Genomic DNA, 25659 nt, shown 5'->3' with positions numbered 1-25659 from the left:
AATGTTTGGAGAGCTGGGGGAGGAGCGGACGCATGGATCTACGGGGGCGCAAAAAACCACCTCACACCGGCATGTCTCATTCATTCCAGCTCCAGCTACCACAGTGATAAGATTCGCAGGACTTCTTGAAGCTAATACAGACTGCTAATCTGATAAATACCAAAGCCTGTGAGTAAGGAATTGCTAGTTACCTTGTGTAGAGAGATGCTCGGCATTTGTAGATAGATAATGTGTTTTCAGTGTGTAGTAAGTGAGCACATGTTAGACCCTATCTATGTATTAGCTATGCATAATGTAAGGCACTTGAATAGCCATGCTTATATTTGTCTTTCATATGTTTGTTTTACAGTTTTACCGTGTTCATTATATCTCAGTAAAGATTACATCAGTTAAGAAACCAGCGTGTCTTTCCTTGAGATTCAGTATAAACTTGATGTGAAGCTGTGTCCACGAGATAGCGGAGACATTATAGTATATACTCCTTGTTTATATGTTTTACTGAGAGGTAGACCGTCCTAATGGTATACTCCTTGTATATAGTGTACTGTACTGAGGGGTAAACCGTCCTAATGGTATACTCCACATATATAGTGTACTGTACTGAGGGGTAAACCGTCCTAATGGTATATACTCCTTGTTTATATGTTTTACTGAGAGGTAAACCGTCCTAATGGTATACTCCTTGTATATAGTGTACTGTACTGAGGGGTAAACCGTCCTAATGGTATACTCCTTGTATATAGTGTACTGTACTGAGGGGTAACCCGTCCTAATGGTATATACTCCTTGTATATAGTGTACTGTACTGAGAGGTAAACCGTCCTAATGGTATACTCCACATATAGTGTGCTGTACCGAGATCCTGTGTTGTACTGAGCCATCCTAATGGTATATTCCATGTATGTAGTGTAATGTGCTGTACTAAGGGGTAAGGATGTATATAGTGTTTTGTACTTAAAGGTAAGCCATCCTAATGGTATATTCCTTGTATATAGTGTGGTGTACTCAAAGGGAAAGATCCTAATGTATATACCAGTGTTTCCCAACTAGGGTGCCTCCAGCTGTGGCCAAACTACAACTCCCAGCATGCCAGGACAGCCGAAGGCTGTCCGGGCATGCTGGGCGTTGTAGTTTGACCACAGCTGGAGGAACCCTAGTTGGGAAACACTGGTATAAAGTATACTGGACTGAGAAGCAACAGGCACAGCTGGTGCAGATAATGTATGGCGGAAGAAGTGCCAGCACAGCAGCGCTGCTGAAATCACTGTTGTATCTGCAAATGGCGAAGATCCAGATGTTACCTGCAGGGTTCCATATATTGGTACTAGTAAATGGGGAAGATCCAGATGTTACCTGCAGGGTTCCATATATTAGCACTAGTAAATGGGGAAGATCCAGATGTTACCTGCAGGGTTCCATATATCAGCACTAGTAAATGGGGAAGATCCAGATGTTACCTGCAGGTTTCCATATATTGGTACTAGTAAATGGGGAAGATCCAGATGTTACCTGCAGGTTTCCATATATTGGTACTAGTAAATGGGGAAGATCCAGATGTTACCTGCAGGGTTCCATATATCAGCACTAGTAAATGGGGAAGATCCAGATGTTACCTGCAGGTTTCCATATATTGGTACTAGTAAATGGGGAAGATCCAGATGTTACCTGCAGGTTTCCATATATTGGTACTAGTAAATGGGGAAGATCCAGATGTTACCTACAGGTTTCCATATATTGGTACTAGTAAATGGGGAAGATCCAGATGTTACCTGCAGGTTTCCATATATTGGTACTAGTAAATGGGGGGATCCTGATTCCTAGCACTAGGTTGACATTAGAGGGATTGGTAGTTATGTGTGTACATTTTCTTGGGATGGAGTTCCTTCCTTTCTTTCTATAGAATTTCTTTACATAGTGTCTGTATCCCTGCCATGTGGGCTGGAAACACATGATAGATCCTCCTGGACCAGCAAGGAAAGGTCCTCAGGATCACCTGACAGGTTTAGGAGCAGCTCCACTTTTGGTGGCAGTAGCAGTGTATTGGGGACTAGTGTTTTATACAGTTGCCTCATATTTAGGATAAAGCATTTGTATACGTGAGGGTTCAGAGAGCGCTTCCTATGGTAATCCTGACTGATCAGGCCAGAGGTGCCCATCCTGGATATCCATACTGCTGTGTAGATCAGAAAAGCACTGAGAACACTGTCCAATCCACTGGGGCATTTGTATGGCATATGTGACCTAAGGAACCAATGCCAGTGGTGTAGTGGACTCTACCAAGCTGCATGTATAAAGCTACTATAATCTGTATATCTATGGGACACAAGATAAGAAATAAACCTGTAGAAACTGTCTGGGTTGACTTATAAACTCTGTCTCTGTTTAGATTTTACACCTCCTATCATGGCCTTTGAGATGGTCTCTGACTAGAAGGCTCGGTTCATATCTTCTATCTATCTACAGCAAATATGAATAAAAAGCAGCTTATTTTTTATTTTTTCTAAATCTAAGGGTACGTTCACACAGGCGGATTTATTTGCGGGTTTCCTGCTGCGTATTTGAAAGGGTGCGGGCTCTTAGCTGTCCGCAGCGGATTTTCCACAGCCTAAAATCTGCTGCAGACAGCCCCTTTCAAATACACAGCGGGAAACCTGCAAATAAATCCACCCGTGTGAACGTACCCTATTAATGTGCTCTCTTAAATTGCATCTGTCACATACATTTACAGAATACAACCTCATCCATTGCCTAGCAGGAGTTGGTGACCCAACATACACTTTTTTTTATTTTTATTTTTATGCAATCTTGTCTTTATTCTCTTAAAAAGAGGCATATGGCCAAGGATCCGCGGTATCTCTGGGATACAAAGCCTCTTTCTACTAAGTCCTGCTGCTTTTATTGAGCCACAGCTCTCCTGCCGACAACAGCCCGAACGATGTGTTCTGTGCGCATGTGCCACCAATGAGGACTGTTACTAGAGGCAGGGAGCGAGCTGTCAGTCATATAAAATATTTATCATATAAAAAAAAGTCTGAATCAACAGTTCAGTGAAAATTGAATTGGGGGCCACAATCACAATGGTATTGACTAGGGGTGTGAATCGGCAAGCATTTGGCGATACGATATATATACCGATATATCCCGATTCTGTTTACGAGACGATATACCGCGATATATCCCGATTCTGTCTCAAAAACTATATATTGTGATTTTTACGCTCGCAGTGATAACAAATATGTTTTTTTTTATTATGTGTACATGTTTTCGTATAGGAATAGGGGTTGATTAGAACTTTTTTAATATGGAAGGGGTTAATGTGTGTCTTTTACACTTTTATTAAAACTTTTTTTTCTTTTATACACTTTATTAGACTTTTAGGAGGAATCATTAGATTCCTCAGACAGATGATTAGAGTTCTATTGAACTCCATTGCTCTGTGATCCATTGATAGAGCCTAGTCCAGCCAGGATCTATCAATGACAGAGCCACGGGACAGCAGGAAGCAGAGGTAAGCCCTCCGGCTACCTCCACAGTGGATCACCCGCCTGCGATCGCACTGTGGGGGCGCGATCCACCCCACTAGCCCACCAGGGAGCATTCACAGGTTCCTTTGGACACCGCTATCAGTGTTGACAGCAGCGATCTAAAGGGTTAATAGCCAACCGCAGCGATCGCCGCATGCTGGCTATTAGCGGTGGCCCCCGGCTACTGAAAACAGCTGGGGGCTGCAGAGTATGGAGCGGGCAGGAGTCGGGAGCCCGCTCCATACACCCAGAGAGCCGCCGCGCTTGTCAGGTTCAGCCCTGCTTGCACGAGCCGGAAAAATTCACCTGCCCGGCGCCCGGAACTGCATGTCCTGGGTGTCAGGAGATACTAATTCCACATCCCTAAAAGGATCGATTCAAAAATATTTTGAATCGATACTGTATGCCCAAATGAAAAATCACGATAATCGAGTGAATCGTTTTTTACACCCCTAGTATTGACATCATTTTGGTACAACATACCAGTCATGGCAGAATTTTATGCCAAAATTGTGAACAACTTTAAATGTATCACGTCTTACGACTTTTTAGGAATGCTTCTTATTCTAGGTTGTTTTTAAACCTGTCATGTGGACTTAAATCCAAATCTATAATATCACAAAGCAAGTAATGCATAAAAACAGCTATAAATGGTTTCATGACTATATAGTCACATGACTATTATGACCTGACATGATCCAAGGCCACAACTTCTTTGGCCATACGCATGTGCATGTCTGTTATTCTAAGGACCAGAAGTAGAGATGAGCGAACTTACAGTAAATTCGATTTGTCACGAACTTCTCGGCTCGGCAGTTGATTAATTTTCCTGCATAAATGAGTTCAGCTTTCAGGTGCTCCGGTGCGCTGGAAAAGATGGATACAGTCCTAGGAAAGAGTCTCCTAGGACTGTATCCACCTTTTCCAGCCCACAGGAGCACCTGAAAGCTGAACTAATTTATGCAGGATAAGTCATCAACTGCCGAGCCGAGAAGTTCGTATCGAATCGAATTTACTGTAAGTTCGCTCATCTCTAACCAGAAGCTATGATGTTTTTGTATACACAAGACTGTCCTGTGACATGACTTTTAATGCTGAGCCAGCCACCCCCTTGGCATGACATTCCCTTTTATAATCTGGTCATGAATGAATGCTTCTGCTTGTCTCCTCATCTAGTCTGTCGCCATTCAATCATTTATATGAAACCTTGCCTATGCCTTTACCCAGGTAAACTATGATACAGTTTTTTCCCATTGTAATAATTCATTCAGTGCCCACAATTTCTGGTGAGAAGGTGGCAGCAGATGTCCAGATCTACATATATAAATGAAAGAGGTATTCTACTGTTATATTTTTTTATATATATTTTGCTCAAGATGTTTAAAAAAAAAATAATTTTTATACTTGCCCGTCTCAGTCCTCCACAGCTTTAGTCCCTGAGACTTCTAGTACTCTGTTGCTCAAGAGACAAGAAGTCAGAGCAGAACCTGCCAGCTCAGCCAATACAAGCATAGGCCGCGTTCACACAATGGAATTTCCACACGGAAAATTTCTGTGCAGACATTCCATACAGTGGGGGGCACGGAATGCGCCATCTCAGACTGCTATGTATTCCATGCGGAATCTGCACAAATAATAAATGCGTAAATTTTTTGTGCAGACACAGAAAAAGGAATTTCCGTGCCAGAAACATCTGGCATGGAAATTCCGCCATGTGCACAGAGCAGCAGAATCCCGTTAAATTCAACAGGACTCTGCTGCAGCGGAGATTCCTTGCAGACATTCAAAGTGGAAGTCCGCACTGAATTTCTGCCATTCACATGTTACTAATAACCTATGTTTGGGGTGTATACCAGCAGAAAAATCTGCTGATATATATTGCAACGTATTAAAGATCCAAATGATAATAAAGAGATGGCACTTCAATCAGTCCAATATGTGATTTTATATATTTTTTTCCACTTGTCAATGTACAGATATTGTGACGTTTCACATCCACAATATATTAGTTTTTAAGCAGTGTTCAAGTGTGTTAAAGGGGTATTCCAGGAATTTTTTTTTATTTGACTATGCTACAGGGGCTGTAGAGTTAGTGTAGTTCATAATATAGTGTCTGTACCTGTGTGTGACGGTTTTCTCACAATTCTTATGTGATTTTAACCCCATTATTTATTTTTTACCAGCATACAAATTTAGTGTTTCAGATTTTTCCCAGCTTGCAATGCGGCCGAGACCTGACTCACTAGTCAGCTGATGACAGGGAGCCTGTCTGCTTCAATGGGTGGAGGGATCGCTTGGTGGGAGAGAGATCAATCTGCAACAGCTGTAGGCACCCTGATTGAAAGCCACAGGTCTTTTGATGGATGCAGCTCATATGTTTCAATGGGTGAGGTGGGTGATGTGTGAGAGGGAGGAAAATGGAATTGTGGGATTTGCAGTCAAAAAAAGAAATCAAACATGAAATACCAGTTCACAAAAAGCTAGCCACAGTGTTATGGTAATCTCACAACATAGCCATTTAGCCCCAAGACAAGAGCAGATCCTTCCTAAGCATGTCCATTACTGATTGCCAGGTACGTACTCAAATCACCTTATGGTGCATAACCCCTTTAAGAATCATTATATAAGGCCTTGTATTACTGACATCACCCAATGAATGAATTTACATTTAAGCACAATAACATACATCAATATTACAGAGAACACTGTAATATTGATGCATTCTATTGTTTATGTATTATGCAAATTCATCAGTGCATTATCCCACTACTATAAATGGATGGGTTCTTTAGAACACAATGGATTACAGAATGTGCTGATTTGAAAAAATAAAGCTAAAACAGCAACAGTCTTGCCTTTATTTGCCAAATCTTTGGCTGTTTCAGGCAGGTACGTTTTATGTGTCAACTAGCTGAGTACCCGGCGTTGCCCGGTTTTTCCTTCCTAATACTTGTTGGGGAGGAAAATAAACAAAGGAAAAAGCTTTTGACTTCATATGCAGTCCTCATATATTGTTGTCATATCCCGACCTCCTATCCCGACCCGTAATATGTGTACCAGGTATTGAAAAATCTCCAGTCGTACAGAAATTATATGGGAACATAAATTTCCCATTGATTTGCATGGGACTTTAAACAAAAACCCCGACCCTCACAAATGGGGGTAGTTAAGGGTTAAATTAACTATCCTCTATTTTAAGTGGACATATAAGTAACATGTGACCAAGTATTATCGAAATATCTCCAGCCGTTTGGAAGTTATGCAGTAATATATATTTCCCATTGACTTGTATGGGACTTTAAACATAAACCCTGCCCCTGGCAAGTGGGGGTGAGTAAGGGTTAAATTACCTATCCTATGTTTGTTGTTGACATATAAGTAACGTGTGTGCCAAGTTTCATGTTAATATCTTTAGCCGTTTGAAAGTTTTTGTGGAACATACACACATACATACATACACACATACACACATAAACACACACACACGTTGAGTTATATAGATAGATAGATATTATGGCTGCAAACCTTGGCCCAACCACAAGTCTGTCTGAAATTAAAACATTCTATGCACCAATGATTCTTTCAGTTCAGGTCATTGCACCTGTATTTGGGAAGGAATAGCCTCAATATGGATGCAGAAATGCGGCGGTGTTATGCTTGTCTAAAACTGGCCTATAGCTGTGTAGTGTGTACCCATGGCCATCGTTCTTCTGGAGGCTGATGTGCAGACTGGCTGCTAAGTGTTGGTCAGCATAGGACTCGGGGTCTCCATCATTGTCTCCTACTTTGTGCTGCAACTGTTGGTAATAAATGGTCCGTATAATAAAACTACCTAGCAAATGAGCACAGTCATCTAGGATCAAATGAAGGATTCATAAAACAAATACTATTTCATAGGCTAACGTTGCACATAAAATGCAGCCAAGATGTGGACAATATGACACTAACATGTAAGTCAGGTTTTTAACATGGCTTCATCTACAAGCAATATATCTTATGGCTATTGTGTGGGCTAGAGGAGAAAAAAAAACTCTACTTACCTCCCCTATGCGATCGTCTTGCTGAGCTGCAACGTGACACGTTGTCTAAGGAAGCATTTGGGCCCATTGTGTCATACTGCAGCTCAGCCATCAGTTCGCGTCCTGGCTCGGCCATCAGTTCGCGTCCTGGCTCGGCCATCAGTTCGCGTCCTGGCTCGGCCATCAGTTCGCGCCCTGGCTCGGCCATCAGTTCGCGTCCTGGCTCGGCCATCAGTTCGCGTCCTGGCTCGGCCATCAGTTCGCGTCCTGGCTCGGCCATCAGTTCGCGTCCTGGCTCGGCCATCAGTTCGCGTCCTGGCTCGGCCATCAGTTCGCGTCCTGGCTCGGCCATCAATTCGCTGATGAAAGTCACGCTGCCGCTCAGGAAGACTATCGCATCGGAGCAGGACACTGAAGGCACCGCGGAAGCACTAGTAGTAAGTAGGGTTTTTTTTTCTCTCCACACAATGGCCATAGTTAAAAAAAAAAAAAAAACTCCCCCGGTAGTTCTTTAATGAAACTGCTTGTGGCTGCAGTCAATTTAAAAACTGCAGACTTTGCAGTTTTAGTCGCACCTTGACCGCCTTTCACCCTCAGCTTTTAATTGGTAACTGGGTGTTTTGTGAATTGTGATCTGTTTTCACATTGAAAACGTATACGGGAACTGTATTGCAAAAAACGTGGTGTGAATGCACCCTTAGTCAAGTCCAGATATAACGTCTATATGACGTGTGTTTTAGGTGTGTCCTATAGTCTGCATGCTGATAACCTTAACTGTATATAACTGACAACATATGATGACTTGCAGGTTTTTCAGCAGTATATGTCCTAGAATTACTCCAGTCTGCAAGTAGAATAAGAAGTAGCTTAGCAGTTGGTGCAGTTTTGGAGATTGCAATGGGTTTTCTGAAGATATAGTCCAGGATCTATGATATTTTTCAAATTCTTCATTTCTTATGAAACATTTGTTGTTAACAAGAAGATACTGTTATTATATTGCTTTCTTTTTTTAGAACTGCCAATTCTGTAGAGACAATTAACTTAAAGGAAATCTTTCATCAGTGTCAACTGCACTTACCTGTCGGTACAGATAGGTAGTGCAGGTGACACTGATGACAACTGTTCTTATCTTGTCCTCTTCCATGCTGTCATTCTTCGGTTATCCTCTTAAGTATCTTCATCTCCGGGCCTGACTTATAGCAAGGGCGGAGCTTAGTGACGTCTGCCCGGGCCCGGAGCTGAAGATACTGAAGAGGATTGCCATAGAGAACCACAGCACGGAACGGGACAAGGTAAGTACAGTTGTCATCAGTGTCGCCTGCACTACCTATCTGTACTGACAGGTTAGTGCAGGTGACACTGACAGATTCTCATTTAACCCCTTAAGGACCAAGGACGTACAGGTACGTCATTGGTCCTGCTCCCGTGATATAACGCGGGGTCACACGGTAACCCCGCATCATATCACGGCGGACCCGGCGTCATAGTGAAGCCGGGACCCGCCGCTAATAGCGCGCGGTGCCGCGCGCTATTAACCCTTTAGCCGCGTGACTAAAAGTGAAAGCTGCCGGTTAACACAGTGGGCTGTTCGGGATAGCCGCGGCGAAATTGCGGCATTCCGAACAGCTTACAGGACAGCCGGAGGGTCCCTACCTGCCTCCTCGCTGTCCGATTGCCGAATGACTGCTCAGTGCCTGAGATCCAGGCATGAGCAGTCAAGCAGCAGAATCATCGATCACTGGTTTCCTATGAGAAACCAGTGATCAATGATAAAGATCAGTGTGTGCATAGGTCCCATAGGGACCTATAACACTGCAAAAAAAAGTGAATGAATATCATTTAACCCCTCCCCTATTAAAATTTTGAATCACCCCCCTTTTCCCATTAAAAAAAAAAAAAAAAAACTGTGTAAATAAAAATAAACATATATGGTATCACCGTGTGCGGAAATGTCCGAATTATAAAAAATATATAGTTAATTAAACCACTCGGTCAATGGCGTACGCGCAAAAAAATTCCAAGGTCCAAAATAGTGCATTTTTGGTCACTTTTTATATCATTTAAAAATGAATGAAAAGCGATCAATAAGTCCTATCAATGCAAAAATGGTACCGTTAAAGTTCAGATCACGGTGCAAAAAATTAGCCCTCATACCGCCCCATACACAGAAAAATAAAGTTATAGGGGTCAGAAGATGACAATTTTAAACGTATTCATTTTCCTGCATGTAGTTATGATTTTTTCCAGAAGTACGACAAAATCCAACCTATATAAGTAGGGTATCATTTTAATCGTATGGATCTACAGAATAAACATAAGGTGTCATTTTTACCGAAAAATGCACTGCGTAGAAACGGAAGCCCCCAAAAGTTACAAAACTGCGCGGTTTTTTTCAATTTTGTCGCACAATGATTTTTTTTTTCCGTTTCATCGTAGATTTTTGGGCAAAATGACTGATGTCATTACAAAGTAGAATTGGTGGCGCAAAAAATAAGCAATCATATGGATTTTTAGGTGCAAAATTGAAAGAGTTATGATTTTTTAAAGGCAAGGAGCAATAACGAAAATGCAAAAACGGAAAAACCAACGGTCCTTAAGGGGTTAAATGCAATCTTACCCCAATTTACAAGTGAATTTGATGTATTGTTCCCTGTAAGCAGCCATTTCAGAATAAGGTTATTGGAGTGTTAAATAGGGTGACGAACAGGAAACGCAGAAATGTCAGTCCCCATGGTCAAATGTCTCCAAGCCTTTTCAGATGCATTTTTATAAGCTGTGGTTACAATTCCTTTAATGGTATTCTGTGGCAGCAGTGTTCTAACTTTTTTTTATTTCCATTTTTAGAAGAATTAATCATGGCAGTGGTACTTCATTACTTTAAAGGACGTGGCAGAGCGGAGTGCATCAGATGGATGTTAGCGGCAGCTAATGTTGAGGTTGGTAAGGGAACTGATGTTTGCTAGTACAGTACATAGTTCCAAATTCAGCATGCACTTTATTCTGTTACGATTCATGAAATTCCATGTTTAGAGGTGTTCTCACTTCTAGGGAAAAGATCTCTGTAGCATCATAACCAGATATGGCAGCACATGAAAGCTGTTCAATTCTGCCTGCATAAGGGTTAGTCTCAGTGGCAGATTAAGTGTAACATAGGCGCTAGGCTGTTGAAAAAATTTGGGAACCCCACCACCTTAACGAAAGTGGCATTTACCGAGCATAACATTACATTCAAATAGATCAAACACTCACATGTAGCGATATCAATTGTTTGTAACTTTTTTAAATTTATCTTTTGTAAGGTTTTTTTTTTTTAAATGGGGGGGGGGGGGAGTTTTGAGAGAAAAAGGTTTTTTTTCTTTTTTCTTTTATTTATTTATTTTTCTTCAATATTTTTAAAACTTTTGAGAATTAAAAAAAAACAAAAAAAAAATACTTTTAGGCTAGGTTTCCACCCTTTTTTTATTTATTTTTTTTATTTTTTTTGTAAAGTGCCCTACTGTGTGGATACAGTAGGAAGGAGGAGTATAAGTCCTTCCTTTTTATATTCCCCATTCCTTTTGGATCCACTTCTGGCTTTGGCTCAAAAACTGCCGCAGCAGTTTTCCAAAGCGCCAGAAAAACAACCTTTGTGGAAACCTAGCCTAATAAGTACTTCAGTCCCAGGGGTGGAGGGGTACTTAAGGTCGTTAAGGGTCGAAGTATAAAATAAAGCGCCCTTCCATATCAAGCCGCAAAATTACTTCAGACAAACTTCATACAATGAATGACACTGTGTGCGCGTTACAAAGCTGTTCTTATTGCACTTGTTTTCTGACATTGTTTGTAGGTTTAGACAAACAAAGTGATATTAAACTGTTTTTGTTTTGACAGTATAAAGAAAAATTCTATGAACAAAAGGAGGATTATGACAAGCTGGTTAAATGTAAAGTATAAAAAAATTATACTTTTTTACTAGTATGATACAATGCTAAAAATGTTGCAGTAACATGTCCTATCCCTATGTTGCCAGGCATGTTGTGCATACAGATACTTTTTTAATTAATACTAGTTTTGTGGACTGTTACAATACTGCTATAAATAGAAGAATGATTGTTGCAATTATAAATTGCCCCTTTTTTTTTATGCATTCATACCCCCCCCCCCCCCCTCCCGATGACCACACCCCTTTTAGGGTTTCTGAGTAAAACAGAGTTGGTTGAGTGTTATGGATTTTTATGGTCACAAACTATGGTAATTTGGGTGCAAAACTCAAGGGGGAAAAAAAGTTATCACATGACCCCCATTGTGGTGGTCTATGAACAAGGTATGAGGGGGCAGTTCTAGATGGGGAAGTGTTCTTTAATCATCAACCTGATAACAGACGCAGGTAACTAGGTGTAGTTCAGTTTAAATCCGATCGCGCATCTGTGGAATGTGCTGGAAAAAACAATTCCGATTCATAGAGGTCACGGCCTGTAACTTACAAGACTTAAAGGATCTGCAGCAAAGTTCTTGGTGCCAGGTTCCACAGGAAACCTTAATAGGTCTTGTAGTGATCTGGTGGCACAAGGGGGGCCACAACATTAAGCAGATAGTTTTAATGTTAAAAGTGGTTGATGTATAGAAATATGCTTATTAACCATAACAGTACAACCTCTCTTCACAAATGCGCCTGTCAAGAGACGGGATGTAAAAGGCAAAACATGAACAGTCACTTCTTCTAATTGATATGTTGGAAGGTGATAAAAAGGCTAAGGGGGAGATTTATCAAACCTGTCCAGAGGGAAAGTTGCTGAGTTGCCTTTAGCAACCAATCAGATCACTTCTTCAATTTTTTTTAAAGCTTTTGAAGGGGGGGGGGGGGGGAAGAGAAGCGATGTGATTGGTTACTATGGGCAACTTTTCCTCTGGACAAGTTTTGATCGCCCCCAAGTGCCCAATTGGGATGACAAGGGCCCAATTGGGATGGTAAGGCTTAGAGCATATCTAGACAGCAGGTCTTGTGGGTTGCTATAGTTAGTACCAAGAAAAAGAGGTCCAAAAGTGAACAACGGGGGGATCACAGGTGTCCAAGGCTTACTCGTGTGTGTGGGGAGCAATGGCTAGCCTATTTGATCCCACAGAAGAAAATGCAACAAATACCCCAAAGGGTGGGAAAGGGGCCCTAAATATGCAAAATTCCTAACGCCCGGGGTGAAAAATACCCCTCAAATTTCCTACCCCTAAGATTTAACTTGTATTATTATTGATAAAAATAACCCAAGAAAATGTTTCTGCGGTGTTTAGGGGTAGGATATTTTGAGAGGTGTTTTTCACCTTGGGCTTTGGCCCTGGGGTTAGGTGTTTTGTAGAGATGAGCGAATTTACAGTAAATTCGATTCGTCACGAACTTCTCGGCTTGGCAGTTGATGACTTTTCCTGCATAAATTAGTTCAGCTTGCAGGGGCTGCGGTGGGCTGGAAAAGGTGGATACAGTCCTAGGAAAGAGTCTCCTAAGACTGCATCCACCTTTTCCAGCCCACGGGAGCACCTGAAAGCTGAACTAATTTATGCAGGATAAGCCATCAACTGCCGAGCCGAGAAGTTCGTGACAAATCGAATTTACTGTAAATTCGCTCATCTCTAGTGTTTTGCATCCCACAGAAGAACTATTGTAGCTCTTATTGAGAAAGAAGTTACTGCTGGCTATGACAGAAAGGTGTATGGATTAACCAGCCCTTCAGGGGAGCCCCCCTGTTGGGAAAAACCCAAAACTAAAGACCTCCTCCTCCTTCTTCTTTTAAAATTGGGTAATATTCCATGTGGACTCAATTACACTAAAATTGTCACTGTTTACTATAATTTTATATCTGTTATATTGGTGGTCTTTCCCATCAAAGGAGATTCTGTAATGCCTTTGTTTGTTTTCTTATGATTGGTAAGAAGTGGTGTACTAGTGGTCTCTCACACCACTATATAATGCAAGTTCACCATTAATTAGTCCAACACATTACCCATCAACCTACATCATAATCACTGCTCTCACTAGTGGTGTGGATAATCCACTTAGTGTCCGCCAGTTATTATTCACTGTGGGGATAGCCACTGCCCCTACTTCTCAATCTAAGCCAGTTACATCATTCATTTTCAAGTGAACATTGTTTTAAAAGCGTGATACAGCCTCCCCAACATTTCTCTGGAGAACATGCTTTGTCAGGGGTTGTGAGGCAGAAAGGTGTATGTGTCTGCGTAAACCACTGACTGGTCAGAGTGCTCTTGCAGTCTTCTTTTTACCCTGAGCATCAGATCAGAATCAAGGAGCAATTGAAGGTGATCTGGCCTGATGAATGACATTTACTTTTAAATCATGTTAATGGCCAGGTACATGTACAATGCTTAAAGAGGCACTGTCATCATGAAAAACTTCTTATATTTTGTAGACATAGTGATAAAATTACTTTCTTAATTATATTGTTAAAAAAAACTGCAAATTTTACCCAAAATTTTAAAATTGCCGCCACTAGGGGTCGTCTAACATTCTGCAGACAGACAACCCTGTATTTTACTACATACTGGATACCGTCCGTAAAGTGCGCTGGTATCCAGTAAAGGACATTACAGTGATACTGACTGCTGTGTGTGAGCTAGCGCAGGGAGTACGCTAACAGTCAGTGCGAGACATCTCACATGTGAAGACAGAGCTGCCGACATGCAGAGAAGAGAGCCCTCCACCCACAGCCCTCTACATCAGATACCGTTGTCTCTCCTCTGCCTTCGGGACACTGTCCTTTCGGACTTCTCCTGGGGACGGAGACTTCACCCAGGAGCATGTAGTGCTCGGCAGGAGGAGTCTTCTGCTGAGAGATAAGGCTGGAATGTTCCTGTGCAAACTAGAACTCCCAGCATACTCACACAATCTTTGGCTATCCAGGCATGCTAAGAGTTGTAGTTTTTCAACAGATGGAGGCAACACAGCCCAGGCTCGCTCCCGAGACTTAGAGACTAGAGCAGAGTATGGGCAAGAAAGGGACACGCCCCCTCCACAAAAGACAATCACAAACCAAGTGAGCAACAGAGTATTTGTAAGAGAAATATAGGTCCTAGACACAAGTTATATGTACGTGATCAGACTTAGATACTGAGTAACTTATTATTTTTTTTTTTTTGTCATCTATGACAGGTACGCTTTAACTGTTAATGTAATTTTTACCAAGATGTACTTAGTAAGAAGGCAAGTCGGTGGAGGCAGTGTGATGCTTTAGACAATACTCTGCTGGAATACCTTGGATCTTGACATTCATGTGGATCTTATGCCGCCACATACCACTAATCCGTGGGGGCAACAAAAATGTCCGGCATCCAAGGTGTGATGGTGAAGTAAAATCCGGCTTTATTTCAGATGACACAGAAGTACATACACCATAAGATCTGATGCGTTTCACACTGGAAGCGCTTAATCATAGACTACAGAAACATAGCTTATGCCATGCTTAAATACTAAAAGAGGGAGGGTCACAAGTCCTCCTCAATAAAGGTGCTCATGGAAACTCCAGTCAGGAATAGGGAAATCCCAAGACCCAAAACGGATTTACATAAAAAAAACTACAAGGTGCATATAGATTGTTGCTTAGCAATATCTTCATCAAAAGCATTTTTACAAGAGCATTTTTTCCGGGTATATGCAAGAGACAAACCAATATACCTGCTAGAGAATAGGTTTAGAAATATATTCTCTAGCAGGTATATTGGTTTGTCTCTTGCATATGCCCGAAAAAATGCTCTTTTAGTATTTAAAGGTGTACTCCGCCCCTAGCATCTTATCCCCTAGCCAAAGGATAGGGGATAAGATGTCAGATCGCCGGGGTCCCACTGCTGGGGACCCCCAGGATCTCCGCTGCGGCACCCGCTATCATTACTGCACAGAGATAACTCGCTCCGTGTGCGTAATGACTGGCAATACAGGGGCTGGAGCATCGTTACGTCACTGCTCCTCCCCCTTGTGACATCACGGCCCGCCCCCTCAATACAAGTCTATGGGAGGGGGCGTGGCAGCTATCACGTCCCCTCCCATAGACTTGCATTAAGGGGGCGGGCCGTGATGTCACGAGGCTCCGGCCCCTGTATCGCCAGTCATCATGCACAGAGCGAGCATGCTCTGCAGTAATCATAGCGGGGTGCCACAGCGGAGATCCCGGGGGTCCCCAGCAGTGGAACCTTTGGATAGGGGATAAGATGTCTAAGGGTGGAGCACCCCTTTAAGCATGGCATCAGCTATGTGTCTGTAGTCTATGATTTAAGTGCTTGCAGTGTGAAACCTGTCAGATCTTATGGTGTATGTGTCAACTGAAATCCAGCCGGATTTTACATCAGCATCACACCTTGGATGGCGGACATTCATATTTTTTTTTTTTTGCCTTGTACCTGTATTAAAGACGGGGTCCAGGCGGGACCGGCGGGTCCAGGCACAGGTCTTGCATGATCGTTGGGTCAGCTGTTATCACACTACTGCATGAACTAATCCGTGGGGCCTCACCTTGCAATTTACAGGACTTAGAGTACCTGGTGCAAAGTTATTAATCTCTTACCACTGGGTACCTTTTTTAAAGGGTTTTATGTAGTCCACACCTTGTGTTGGTAGTGCAAATGGGCATACATAATATTAGGCAGGTGGTTATGACTGAATGGTGTGTGTGTGATAGATAAATATATATATATATATGATCTCTCTCTCTCTCTCTCTCCCCCTCTCCCTCTCCCTCTCCCTCTCCCTCTCCCTCTCCCTCTCTCTCTTATTCAGGTTAGGCCATTTAGCACTCCGCAGGCATTCTGGGTAGGGGAATATGTAAAGCAGCTCATTACACAACCTTTTCAGGTAGTGTTCCCTGGTATCAGCTTAGCTCCAGTTAAGGAATATAAAAGCCTCAGGCCTCTCACCACAGCCAAGCCAGATCACCCTGCTCTGTACTGACGAGGGGCAAAAACCCCGAAACAGCTTTCTGCAGATGGGTCGAAACTTACCTTTTGGGGAGTAATCTGGCTTGGCATAACTCCCGTTCAGCTTTTTATATTCCTTAACAGGAGCTAAGCTGATACCAGGGAACACTACCTGAAAAGGTTGTGTAATGAATATATATATATAATATATATATATATATATTCTCAAACTAATCAAAACTTTTCATGTGTACCTATTACATAGAACTGGAAATATTTACATTTTTGTTTCTTTTTAGTTGCCAGAATTGGGCAAAGTTGCAAAAGGGATGGGTGTTTTTTGTTCCAGATGGGAAATGTGTTCATGTGAACAAGTTCTCATTTGTTTCACAATAGGTAAGTTAATGGTAGCTGCAGGCAATTGGGTGTAGCCCAGCTCTCTGCAATGATGTAACGATGAGTGTGAACTTGGGGAGGAAGGTGAGACCTTGGGTGTAGGTGTTTATGGGCCATAACATGATGAATGAGAACTAAATTAAATGCGTTGTACATTTAAAATGAGACTTGGTTCACCCATATTTTGGTCAGTATTTATTGCCAAAGCCAGGAGTGGAACCAACACAACGAAGAATCAATAATGGAAAGATCTGCACCTTTTTCTGTGCTTTGGACTTACTCCTGGCTTTTGCTACCATTGGAGACCCCAACCTTGCACTATGCAGGACACCTCAGACATCTGCATCAAAATACTCCACTGTAATGTTTGCCTTTAGAGGGGTAAATTATTTATGTAAAATTTTTGTTAAAACTCCACCCTAATATATGTGTTTGTTTGTTTTTTGTTTTTTCTTTAGCTGGGGATCTGCTCTTTGGACAAGTACCAATGCTGGAAATAGATGGGATGAAACTGGTACAAACTAGAGCCATTCTATGTTACATAGCAGAAAAGTATAACCTGTATGGAAGTGACCTAAAAGAAAGAGCTTAGTAAGTACATGAGCACCATTAAGTGGCTAGCGTTCCCTTTCTTATACAGAGTACATTCATGGCCAAAAGTTTTAAGGTTGACGCAAAAAAAATTTAATTTAATGGAGGCAGTGGGGGAGTGAGGGTGGCAAGTAGAGGGTGTGTAAGTATATATATATATATTATCTCCCCCTCCCCCCACTGAATAAACCTTTAAAACAACACAATCTTGAATTACCGTATGTTTTTGTGGTTTAAAGTGCAAATATATTGTATGTTTTAAATATACACCTAAAACCATGTAAATGTACATACAATTTATTTTATTTTCTACAGTATTAATATGTATACTGAGGGAGTTGCAGATCTCAATTCCATGATCTTGTCCTACTTCTTCTTGTCTGAAAGTGAGCAGGAAAAACAACGAAATCTTATGAAAGAAAGGGCACTAAACAGATACTTTCCTGTATATAGTAAAGTAAGTAAATTCATTTTTTAAATTTTTTTTTTGTGTAGTCGTCCATTTTGATCGAATGCTCTATTTTTAATATGGGTTGGGGGGGGGGGATATTCTCAACTCCACTGGTGTCAGAAAGCAGCACATATTAACAGCAGCCCCAAAGGGAACGCATGGAAGCAGTTACTGTATTTACAGCCATTCAGGTGTGTAGCACATTCCTAGACATTACATTTCTTGTTGGTGGATCTTGCTGATTACTATAAACCTGTCAAAGGAAGTTGCACCACTTTGGCCTACGGTGATTGGTTTATGCCAATGCCATTATGAATAAAACAGCCTTAAAGGGATATTCCAGGATTTTATTTGACTGTGCTACAGTGGCTGTAAAGTTAGTGTAGTTCATAATTTAGTGTCTGGGCATTTGATGGCTTGTCTCACAATTCTTATATTGTATGCTGCTAAAATGAACATCATGGCAAACCTCATATGAGTGTTGTCTCAGGTTCAGACATCACATCACTAGTCAGGTGTTGAAAGGGAGCCTGTCTGTGCTTCAATGGGTGGATGACCACTGGGTGGGAGATCATTCTCCACAGGGCTACAGGGAATCGTAGTTTTCAAGCACATCACTTCATGCAAGGCAGCTCAGCTGTGCTGCAATGGGTGGGGTTGCGTGTGTGTGTGTGAGAAAAGTGACCTCAGACTTACAAACAAGGGCTCCTGGGACCTGTAGTTGGAGGAAAGGAACTCCAGTAGGAAATGGCTACCATATATGCCGGCGTATAAGACGACCCCCAACTTTTACAGTTAAAATATAGAGTTTGGGATATACTCGCCATATAAGACTACCCCTCCTACCGCGATGTAGGGTACCTTGTAGTTCCCCCCACATTAGGTAGGCATCATGTTCCCCCCCACATTAGGTAGGCAGTATAGTTCCCCCCCACATTAGGTAGGCAGTATAGTTCCCCCCACATTAGGTAGGCAGTATAGTCCCCCCCCCACATTAGGTCGGCAGCTTCCCCCCCCCCCCCACATTAGGTCGGCAGTTCCCCCCCCCCCCCCCAACAGACATACAGCTTCCAGCCATATACAGTGTATGGCTGCAGGCTGTATGTCTGTACTGGTCTGCCCCCACAGTGTTCCGATCACCGCTCTTCCGGCCCGGGTCACCATCTACTGCTATGGCCTATGGACCATAGCAGTAGGTGCCGGGACCGGGGAGCGGTGACCGGATCACTTAAGATAGCATGGCCGGTCACTCACCAGGCCCCGGTCGGCGTGCGTCCTCCTGCGGTCCTCCTGGTCCTGCGCTCCTCTGCCTCTATGGTTGTACGCACAGGAAGTCACTGATGTCCCGTGCGTACAACCATAGAGACGGGGGACCGGACCGCAGGAGGACCGAAGGAGGGTTGCAGGAGGACACGCGCCGCCGAGGAATGGTAAGTGACCGGCGGACATCCTTATGTCTCGAAAAAAAATTCGGGACACAGGGATGTCCGGCATAGGAATACCTATGATTATCTGCCCATGCCGGCTCCCGTGTGTGGCTGCAGGCGGGGGCCGGCCAGAGCAGGTAAAAACTAATACTGTATACTAAAAACCAGGGGGCCTCCAGCTGTTGTGAAACTACAACTCCCAGCACGGCAAAGGCTGTCCGGGCATGCTGGGAGTTGTAGTTTCACAACAGCTGGAGGCACCCTGGTTTTTAGTATACAGTATTAGTTTTTACTTGCTCTGGCCTGCAGCCACACACTGGAGCCAGCCCGGGCAGATAATCAGAAGTTTTCCTATCCCGGACCTCAATACCCGGCGTATAAAAAGTCGTCTTATATGCCGGGATATACGGTATTTCGCAAGTAAGCAGCAGTGTTATGTCTGGCAGGTAAGTACTAAAGTCACCTTATTTTGGATAACCCTTTTTAATTTAACCCCTTAAGGACTCAGCCCTTTTTCACCTTAAAGGAGAACTCTGAATATAAAAATTGTCACCCATACTGCCAGTAGTAAAAAAAATAAATAAAGATGTACATACCTTCCTCCGCTCCCCCGGGGCCTCCGGTATTCAGGCTCCAGTCTCCGCCGCAATCCACTTCCTGGCTGACAGTGGTCGGATGAATCATACTGCGCTCAGCCAATCACCAGCCGCAGCGAAGTCCGACTGCATTTTTCTAACTTTGAAGCTCTCTACTTGTAAGGAAAATGTGAATAAAAATAAAATTTATTGGGAATAATACAAATACAATATGTCCACTTTATGTTGGCATCATAAAATGGACATATTTTTGCTTTCTGAAATATTTTTGGCTGTCTGGGCATGCTGTGAGTTGCAGTTTGGCCTTCCTAGTGGTTGCCACAGTAAAGATCACTTTACTTTCACTTTCATTTGCCCCCCCCCCCCCCACCGTAGTTTCCCTACCTGAGCCAGGTGATTGGGTCACCAGAGACCCGATCAGCCCGGTATAGCAGAAAATTGCATGTTTGAATTGTCCTTAAGGACTAGGGATGCAGGGCGTATGCATACGCCCGGCGTCCTTAAAAGGTTAAACTGTTGGTTTTTTGTTTTATTTATACATTTTTTTTTTTCTGGTAAAATAAATATTTTTGAGCTGTTTTGTGCCACAGCGGCTGGCATTTGGCAGTAGGGGTACAGAAAATGTAAAAATATTGGACTAAGCATTATAGAAGTCATACAGCTCTTAAATCCTTAACGACGAAGGATGTATATTTAAGTCCTCCGCCGACTCCCGCGATATGCCATGGGGGTCACGCGGTGACCCCACATCATATCGGGTCGGTCCCGGCGGCCATCAATGGCCGGGACCTGCGGCTAATACAGGACATCAACGATCGCGGTGATGCCCTGTATTAACCCTTCAGACGTGGCGATCAAAGTTGACCGCCGCGGTGAAATCGCAGTTTCCCGAACAGCTTACAGGACACCTAGAGGGACCTTACCTACCTCCTCAATGTCCGATCGGCAAATTACTGCTCCATAACTGAGAACCAGGCAGGAGCAGTCAAGCGCCGATAACACTGATCACAGGCGTGTTAATACACGACAGTGATCTGTGTAAAAGGTCCCTATTGGAGCTATAACATTGCAAAAAAAAAGTGTTCCCTAATAAGTTTGAATCACCCCCCTTTTCCCATAAAAAAATAAAACCGTGTAAATAAACATGTGGTATCGCCGTGTGCGTAAATGTCCAAACTATAAAAATATATCGTTAATTAAACCGCACGGTCAATGGCGTACACGTAAAAAAAATTCCAAAGTCCAAAAAAGCGTATTTTTGCTCACTATTTTTAATACCATTCAAAAATGAATAAAAAGTTATCAATCTATCCCCCCTTTTTTCTGCTCACCACCTTTATGTAGTGCTCTGACATGGCTACTCAGCTGAGAGCCCGCAAGCGTAGTTTCTTGCTTTCTTTGAAGCGGAGCCTCCACTGAATGTGATTGTTCTAGTTGTTATTTATGCACATGTTGTTTTCTCATTTGTGTACGTGACCATACACGTGCAGCTCTGTGTGCTGGTATTTTTGGAAAACTTTCAATAAACTTTTACTTAAAAATAAATAAATAAATAAATTTAAAAATCAGATCAAAACAAAAATGGTAACGATAAAAACTTCAGATCACGGCACAAAAAATGAGCCCTCATACCGCCCTGTACGTGGAAAAATAAAAAAGTTATAGGGGTCAGAAGATGACATTTTTAAACATATAAATTTTCCTGCATGTAGTTATGTAGGTTTGATTTTGTCGTACTTCTGGAAAAAAATCATAAGTAGGGTATCATTTTAACCATATGGACCTACAGAATAATAAGGTGTCATTTTTACCGAAATATGCACTGCGTAGAAACGGAAGCCCCCAAAAGTTACAAAATGGCGTTTTTTCTTCGATTTTGTCACACAAAGATTTTTTTTATTTCGTTTTGTCGTGGATTTTTGGGTAAAATGACTAATGTCACTGCATAGTAGAATTGGTGATGCAAACAAATAAGCCATAATATGGATTTTTAGGTGGAAAATTGAAAGAGTTATGATTTTTAAAAGGTAAGGAGGAAAAAACGAAATTGCAAAAATTGAAAAACCCTGCGTCCTTAAGGGGTTAAAGGGGAACTCTGGTGGGAAACTTTTTTTTTTTTTTTTAAATCAACTGTTGCCAGAAAGGTAAACAGATTTGTAAATTACTTCTATTAAAAAAAATCTTAATACTTCCAATACTTATTAGCTGCTGAATACTACAGAGGAAATTATTTTCTTTTTGGAACAAAGTGCTCTCTGCTGACATCATGAGCACAGTGCGGTCTGCTGACATCTCTGTCCATTTTAGGAACTGTCCAGAGTAGGAGAAAATCCCCATAGCAAACATATGCTGCTCTGGACAGTTCCTAAAATAGACAGATGTCAGCAGAGATCACTGTGCTCGTGATGTCAACAGAGAGCTCTGTGTTCCAAAAAAGAAAAGAATTTCCTCTGTAGTATTCAGCAGCTAATAAGTACTGGAAGTACTAATAGAAGTAATTTACAAATCTGTTTGTTTCGTTCTGGCACCAGTTGATTAACAACAAAAAAAAGTTTTCCACCGGAGTACCCCTTTAACTATGATTTGTCATTGCACACCAAAAGAATCCTACCTTTTACGTAGTCCATGTTTGTTTGGAGCACGATTTAGAAATTTCTGTCCTCTATTGCCAGAATGGAAAATGGTAAAAAATAAAGTTTTCTCACCTTTTTATATTTTAGGCTCTGGAGGGTAAGGACTTCTTAGTTGGAGACAAGCTCAGCATGGCGGATGTGTATCTTCTTGATGTCATTTTATCACTGGAAGAGTTTCACCCTGATGTCCTGCAGAACTTTGCTAATTTACAGGTATTTGTACAAAGCATAAAGCTGTTTCTCCATTACTTTTCACTCTTTGGAGAATTATAGCATTCTTAAAGGAAAGTAGTTTAATAACCTGACATATTTGGGATGGACTAGAGAGCAGCTTTTTGGATATGCAGAGACTATGGAAGAGATTTATTAAAACTTGTGCTGAGCAAAAGTTGCCCATAGCAACTTTTTTAATTTCTCATAGGCCCTCTTTAAAAATGAAGCGATCTGATTGGTTCTTATGGGTAACTGGTCAACTTTTCCTCTGCACTGGTCCTGATGCTCGCATCATACACGGCAGGTCCCAGCTGCTATCAGCAGACAGGGACCCGCCAGTAATGGCGGACAGCAGCGATTGCACTAACGTCCGCCATTAACCCCTCAGATGCCATAATCAATACAGATCATGGCATCTGCGGCAATGCAGCACTTGTAATGGCTGATCTGATTACACGGAGGTCCCCTCGCCTGCCTCCGCCGTTCTCCCGGGATCTTCTTCTCAGGACTGACATCAATCAGACCAGAGAAGTAGTTTGCCGATTTAATACTGATTAGTGCTATGCCTATGCATAGTAGTGAACAGTATTGGCAATCTAATGATTGCTATAGATAGTCCCTATGGGGAAATAAAAAGTGTAAACTGAATGTGGGGAAAAAAAAGTAGTAAACATATTTGGTATCGCTGTGTGCCTAAATGTCTGAACTATCAAAATATAATGTAAATGATCTCGTACGTTGAACAGCATAAACAGAAGTCCAAAATCGCTGCATTTTGGTTACGTCTTACTCCAAAAAACACTAAAGAAAATGAGATCAAATAGTCGTCACATAAGCAAAAGTGTTACAAAATAAAAAAAAACTACAGATCACAGCGCAAAAATACAGCCTCCTATAGCCTTGTGTACAGAAAAATGTGTAGGTGATCAAAGTAAGTCAATTTTAAACATACTTATTTTGTGAAAAAGTTAGTTTTTTTTCAAAGCAGTACAATAATGGAAAAGTATCTAAACATGGGTATTTTAATCGTATTGACCCACAGAATAGAGGAAACATGTTATTGTTACCGTAAAATGAACAATGTGAAAACAAAACCCTCAAATGTGCAACATTTTGTATTTCTTTTAAATTTCCTGTCAAAAATTTTTGGTTTTGTCATACATTTTATGGTATAATGAGTGATGTCATTACAAAGTATAATTAATCTCACAAAAAACAAGCCCCCATATGGAGGATGGAAATATAAAATAGGTTTGGCTCTTAGGGGAAAAAAGAAAACGCAAATATAAAATCGGCTGTGTCCTTAAGGGGGTTAATAATGCTGTTTGCATTTAGTTTTGTAAGCCAAGTCAGAGCTGGTGTAGACTTGCGCATAAGTTAGCGCAGTTGCAACAAAAGATGTTGCAAACTGAAGTCGCACATCTTCGCAAATCTTCCTAAGCAAAAGTCTCTAAACCGCATCTGAGACAAACTGTGCGACAAATGTACACCACAAAACCAGGGTAAAACCAATGATAAATTCCCCCGTTGCAATTGGTAGTTGTACCTCCATGCCCAGTTAGCTGCCTTGCAAGCGGAGATTCCATATAGCAGCCGCCGTAGAAATACTTTGGTAGTAAGACCGTGCGGCACTGCTGCGCCGTCACCATTGACTGCTATGCAGTGCTCGCGGACTTCCACGGAAGAACATGTTCATTCTTTGCGCGGATCAATTTCACTGTCTGCCGCTGAAAGTCTGCCGTATGAACTGGTCCAAGGAAGACCCATTCACACTAATGTTGTTGTTCACAGCTCGTAATTACGCTCGTGGAATTAGGCAGATTGAACATACCCTAAAGAAAGCTATTCTAGTAAAATAGAGATGTTAGGGAATTGCTATGGATGCAGCTCCGTAATATTATTCTTAATCATTTTTTTTTACCTATGAGGGTTTTATTGACTACTGTGTGTGTTGACTACTAACTGTGTTCTTCTGTTTATTCATGTATATACCATAAGAAAGAATATTCACTGCATTTTTTTTTTTGGGATGTTTAGGCTTTTAAAAAGAGAATCAGTGAAATCCCAACAATAAAGAAGTTCTTGCAGCCGGGAAGTAAAAAGAAACCAATGGCTGATGAGGTTTATATAAGCACCGTGAAGAAACTTGTCTTCGGCTAATGTGAAACAATGCAATTTACAAAGTATTGTAAGGAAACTTGTAGTTTTGTATTCGTTTTACAATAAAATTTCATTCTTAGTGTCACCTGTTCCGTTCACTGCAAACTTTTGACCAACAGACAGAATGCTATAATAGACTGTATACCTCTCTGCCATGTGACTTTGCACTTATATATAGTGACTTTTAACCCCATTTTTAGGGTAAGTTTGCAAACTTTTTGTAGTGTATTTGCTATGGGAAACCTGCAACAAACTTCACCAGTGCCAGATTTGAAATCTGCAAATCTGCTACTATTGCAGATTTTCCGCTGAATCGTTGTCAGTGGGTAGCAAAATCTGCTGCAGATTTTCCTCAGCAAATCCACCTGTGTTAACATACCCTGAAATGGTATACCTTCCATGCCAGCATATTTGGCAAAATTTAAATGGGCACTGTCACCAACTTTATTTTTTGATATGTTGTAGTACTTATGTACTACAACATATCTCTAATATACTTTTATTATTATTTTATTTTATTAAAATGGTTTAATTTACATTTGAAAACCGGCCACTAGGGGTCTCCCTCCTAGTGGCCGGCTGCAGCCTGGCGTGACGTCACGCCTGAAAAAAGACTGATGCGGCCGGGCATCGGTCCTTTTTCATTCAGCCTGCGCTCGCTCCCTGCCTGTCAGACATGCAGGGAGCGAGCGCATTGGCTCCCCGGCCACTGGCTGGGAGGCCACTCCTCCCGCACATCGCCGCCTCGTCGCCGCCA

General features: G+C 41.9%; 1 protein-coding gene across 2 annotated transcripts; it reads left to right on the top strand.

The window, feature by feature from the left end:
- On the top strand, positions 1-24985 carry LOC130361964 (glutathione S-transferase-like). 2 transcript variants are annotated; one of them, XM_056565725.1, is made up of 7 exons: positions 1-168; positions 10388-10479; positions 11414-11465; positions 17290-17422; positions 17738-17879; positions 22617-22742; positions 24780-24985. In XM_056565725.1, exons 2-7 carry the CDS (start codon positions 10399-10401, stop codon positions 24900-24902), a joined length of 657 nt encoding a protein of 218 aa, XP_056421700.1. In that variant the 5' UTR covers positions 1-168; positions 10388-10398; the 3' UTR covers positions 24903-24985. The 2 variants fall into 2 exon arrangements, with proteins under 2 accessions (XP_056421700.1, XP_056421699.1); XM_056565724.1 differs by lacking the exon at positions 1-168 and adding an exon at positions 4811-4859.
- The last annotated feature ends 674 nt before the right edge of the window (positions 24986-25659 follow it).

The sequence above is a fragment of the Hyla sarda genome, chromosome 3, assembly GCF_029499605.1.
Source record: "Hyla sarda isolate aHylSar1 chromosome 3, aHylSar1.hap1, whole genome shotgun sequence".
Taxonomy (NCBI): Eukaryota; Metazoa; Chordata; class Amphibia; order Anura; family Hylidae; genus Hyla; species Hyla sarda.
The sequence above is the reverse complement of the archived record's forward strand: the minus strand, read 5'-3'. Positions and strand labels throughout refer to the sequence as shown.

Excerpts from the sequence above, each read along its gene's own strand:
- LOC130361964 (XM_056565724.1), top strand. The coding sequence starts at position 4,829 with ATGTCCAGATCTACATATATAAATGAAAGAG. Across the intron at positions 17,423-17,737 it reads GACCTAAAAGAAAGAGCTTA|TATTAATATGTATACTGAGG; the intron begins GTAAGTACATGA and ends TATTTTCTACAG. Across the intron at positions 17,880-22,616 it reads ACTTTCCTGTATATAGTAAA|GCTCTGGAGGGTAAGGACTT; the intron begins GTAAGTAAATTC and ends TTTATATTTTAG.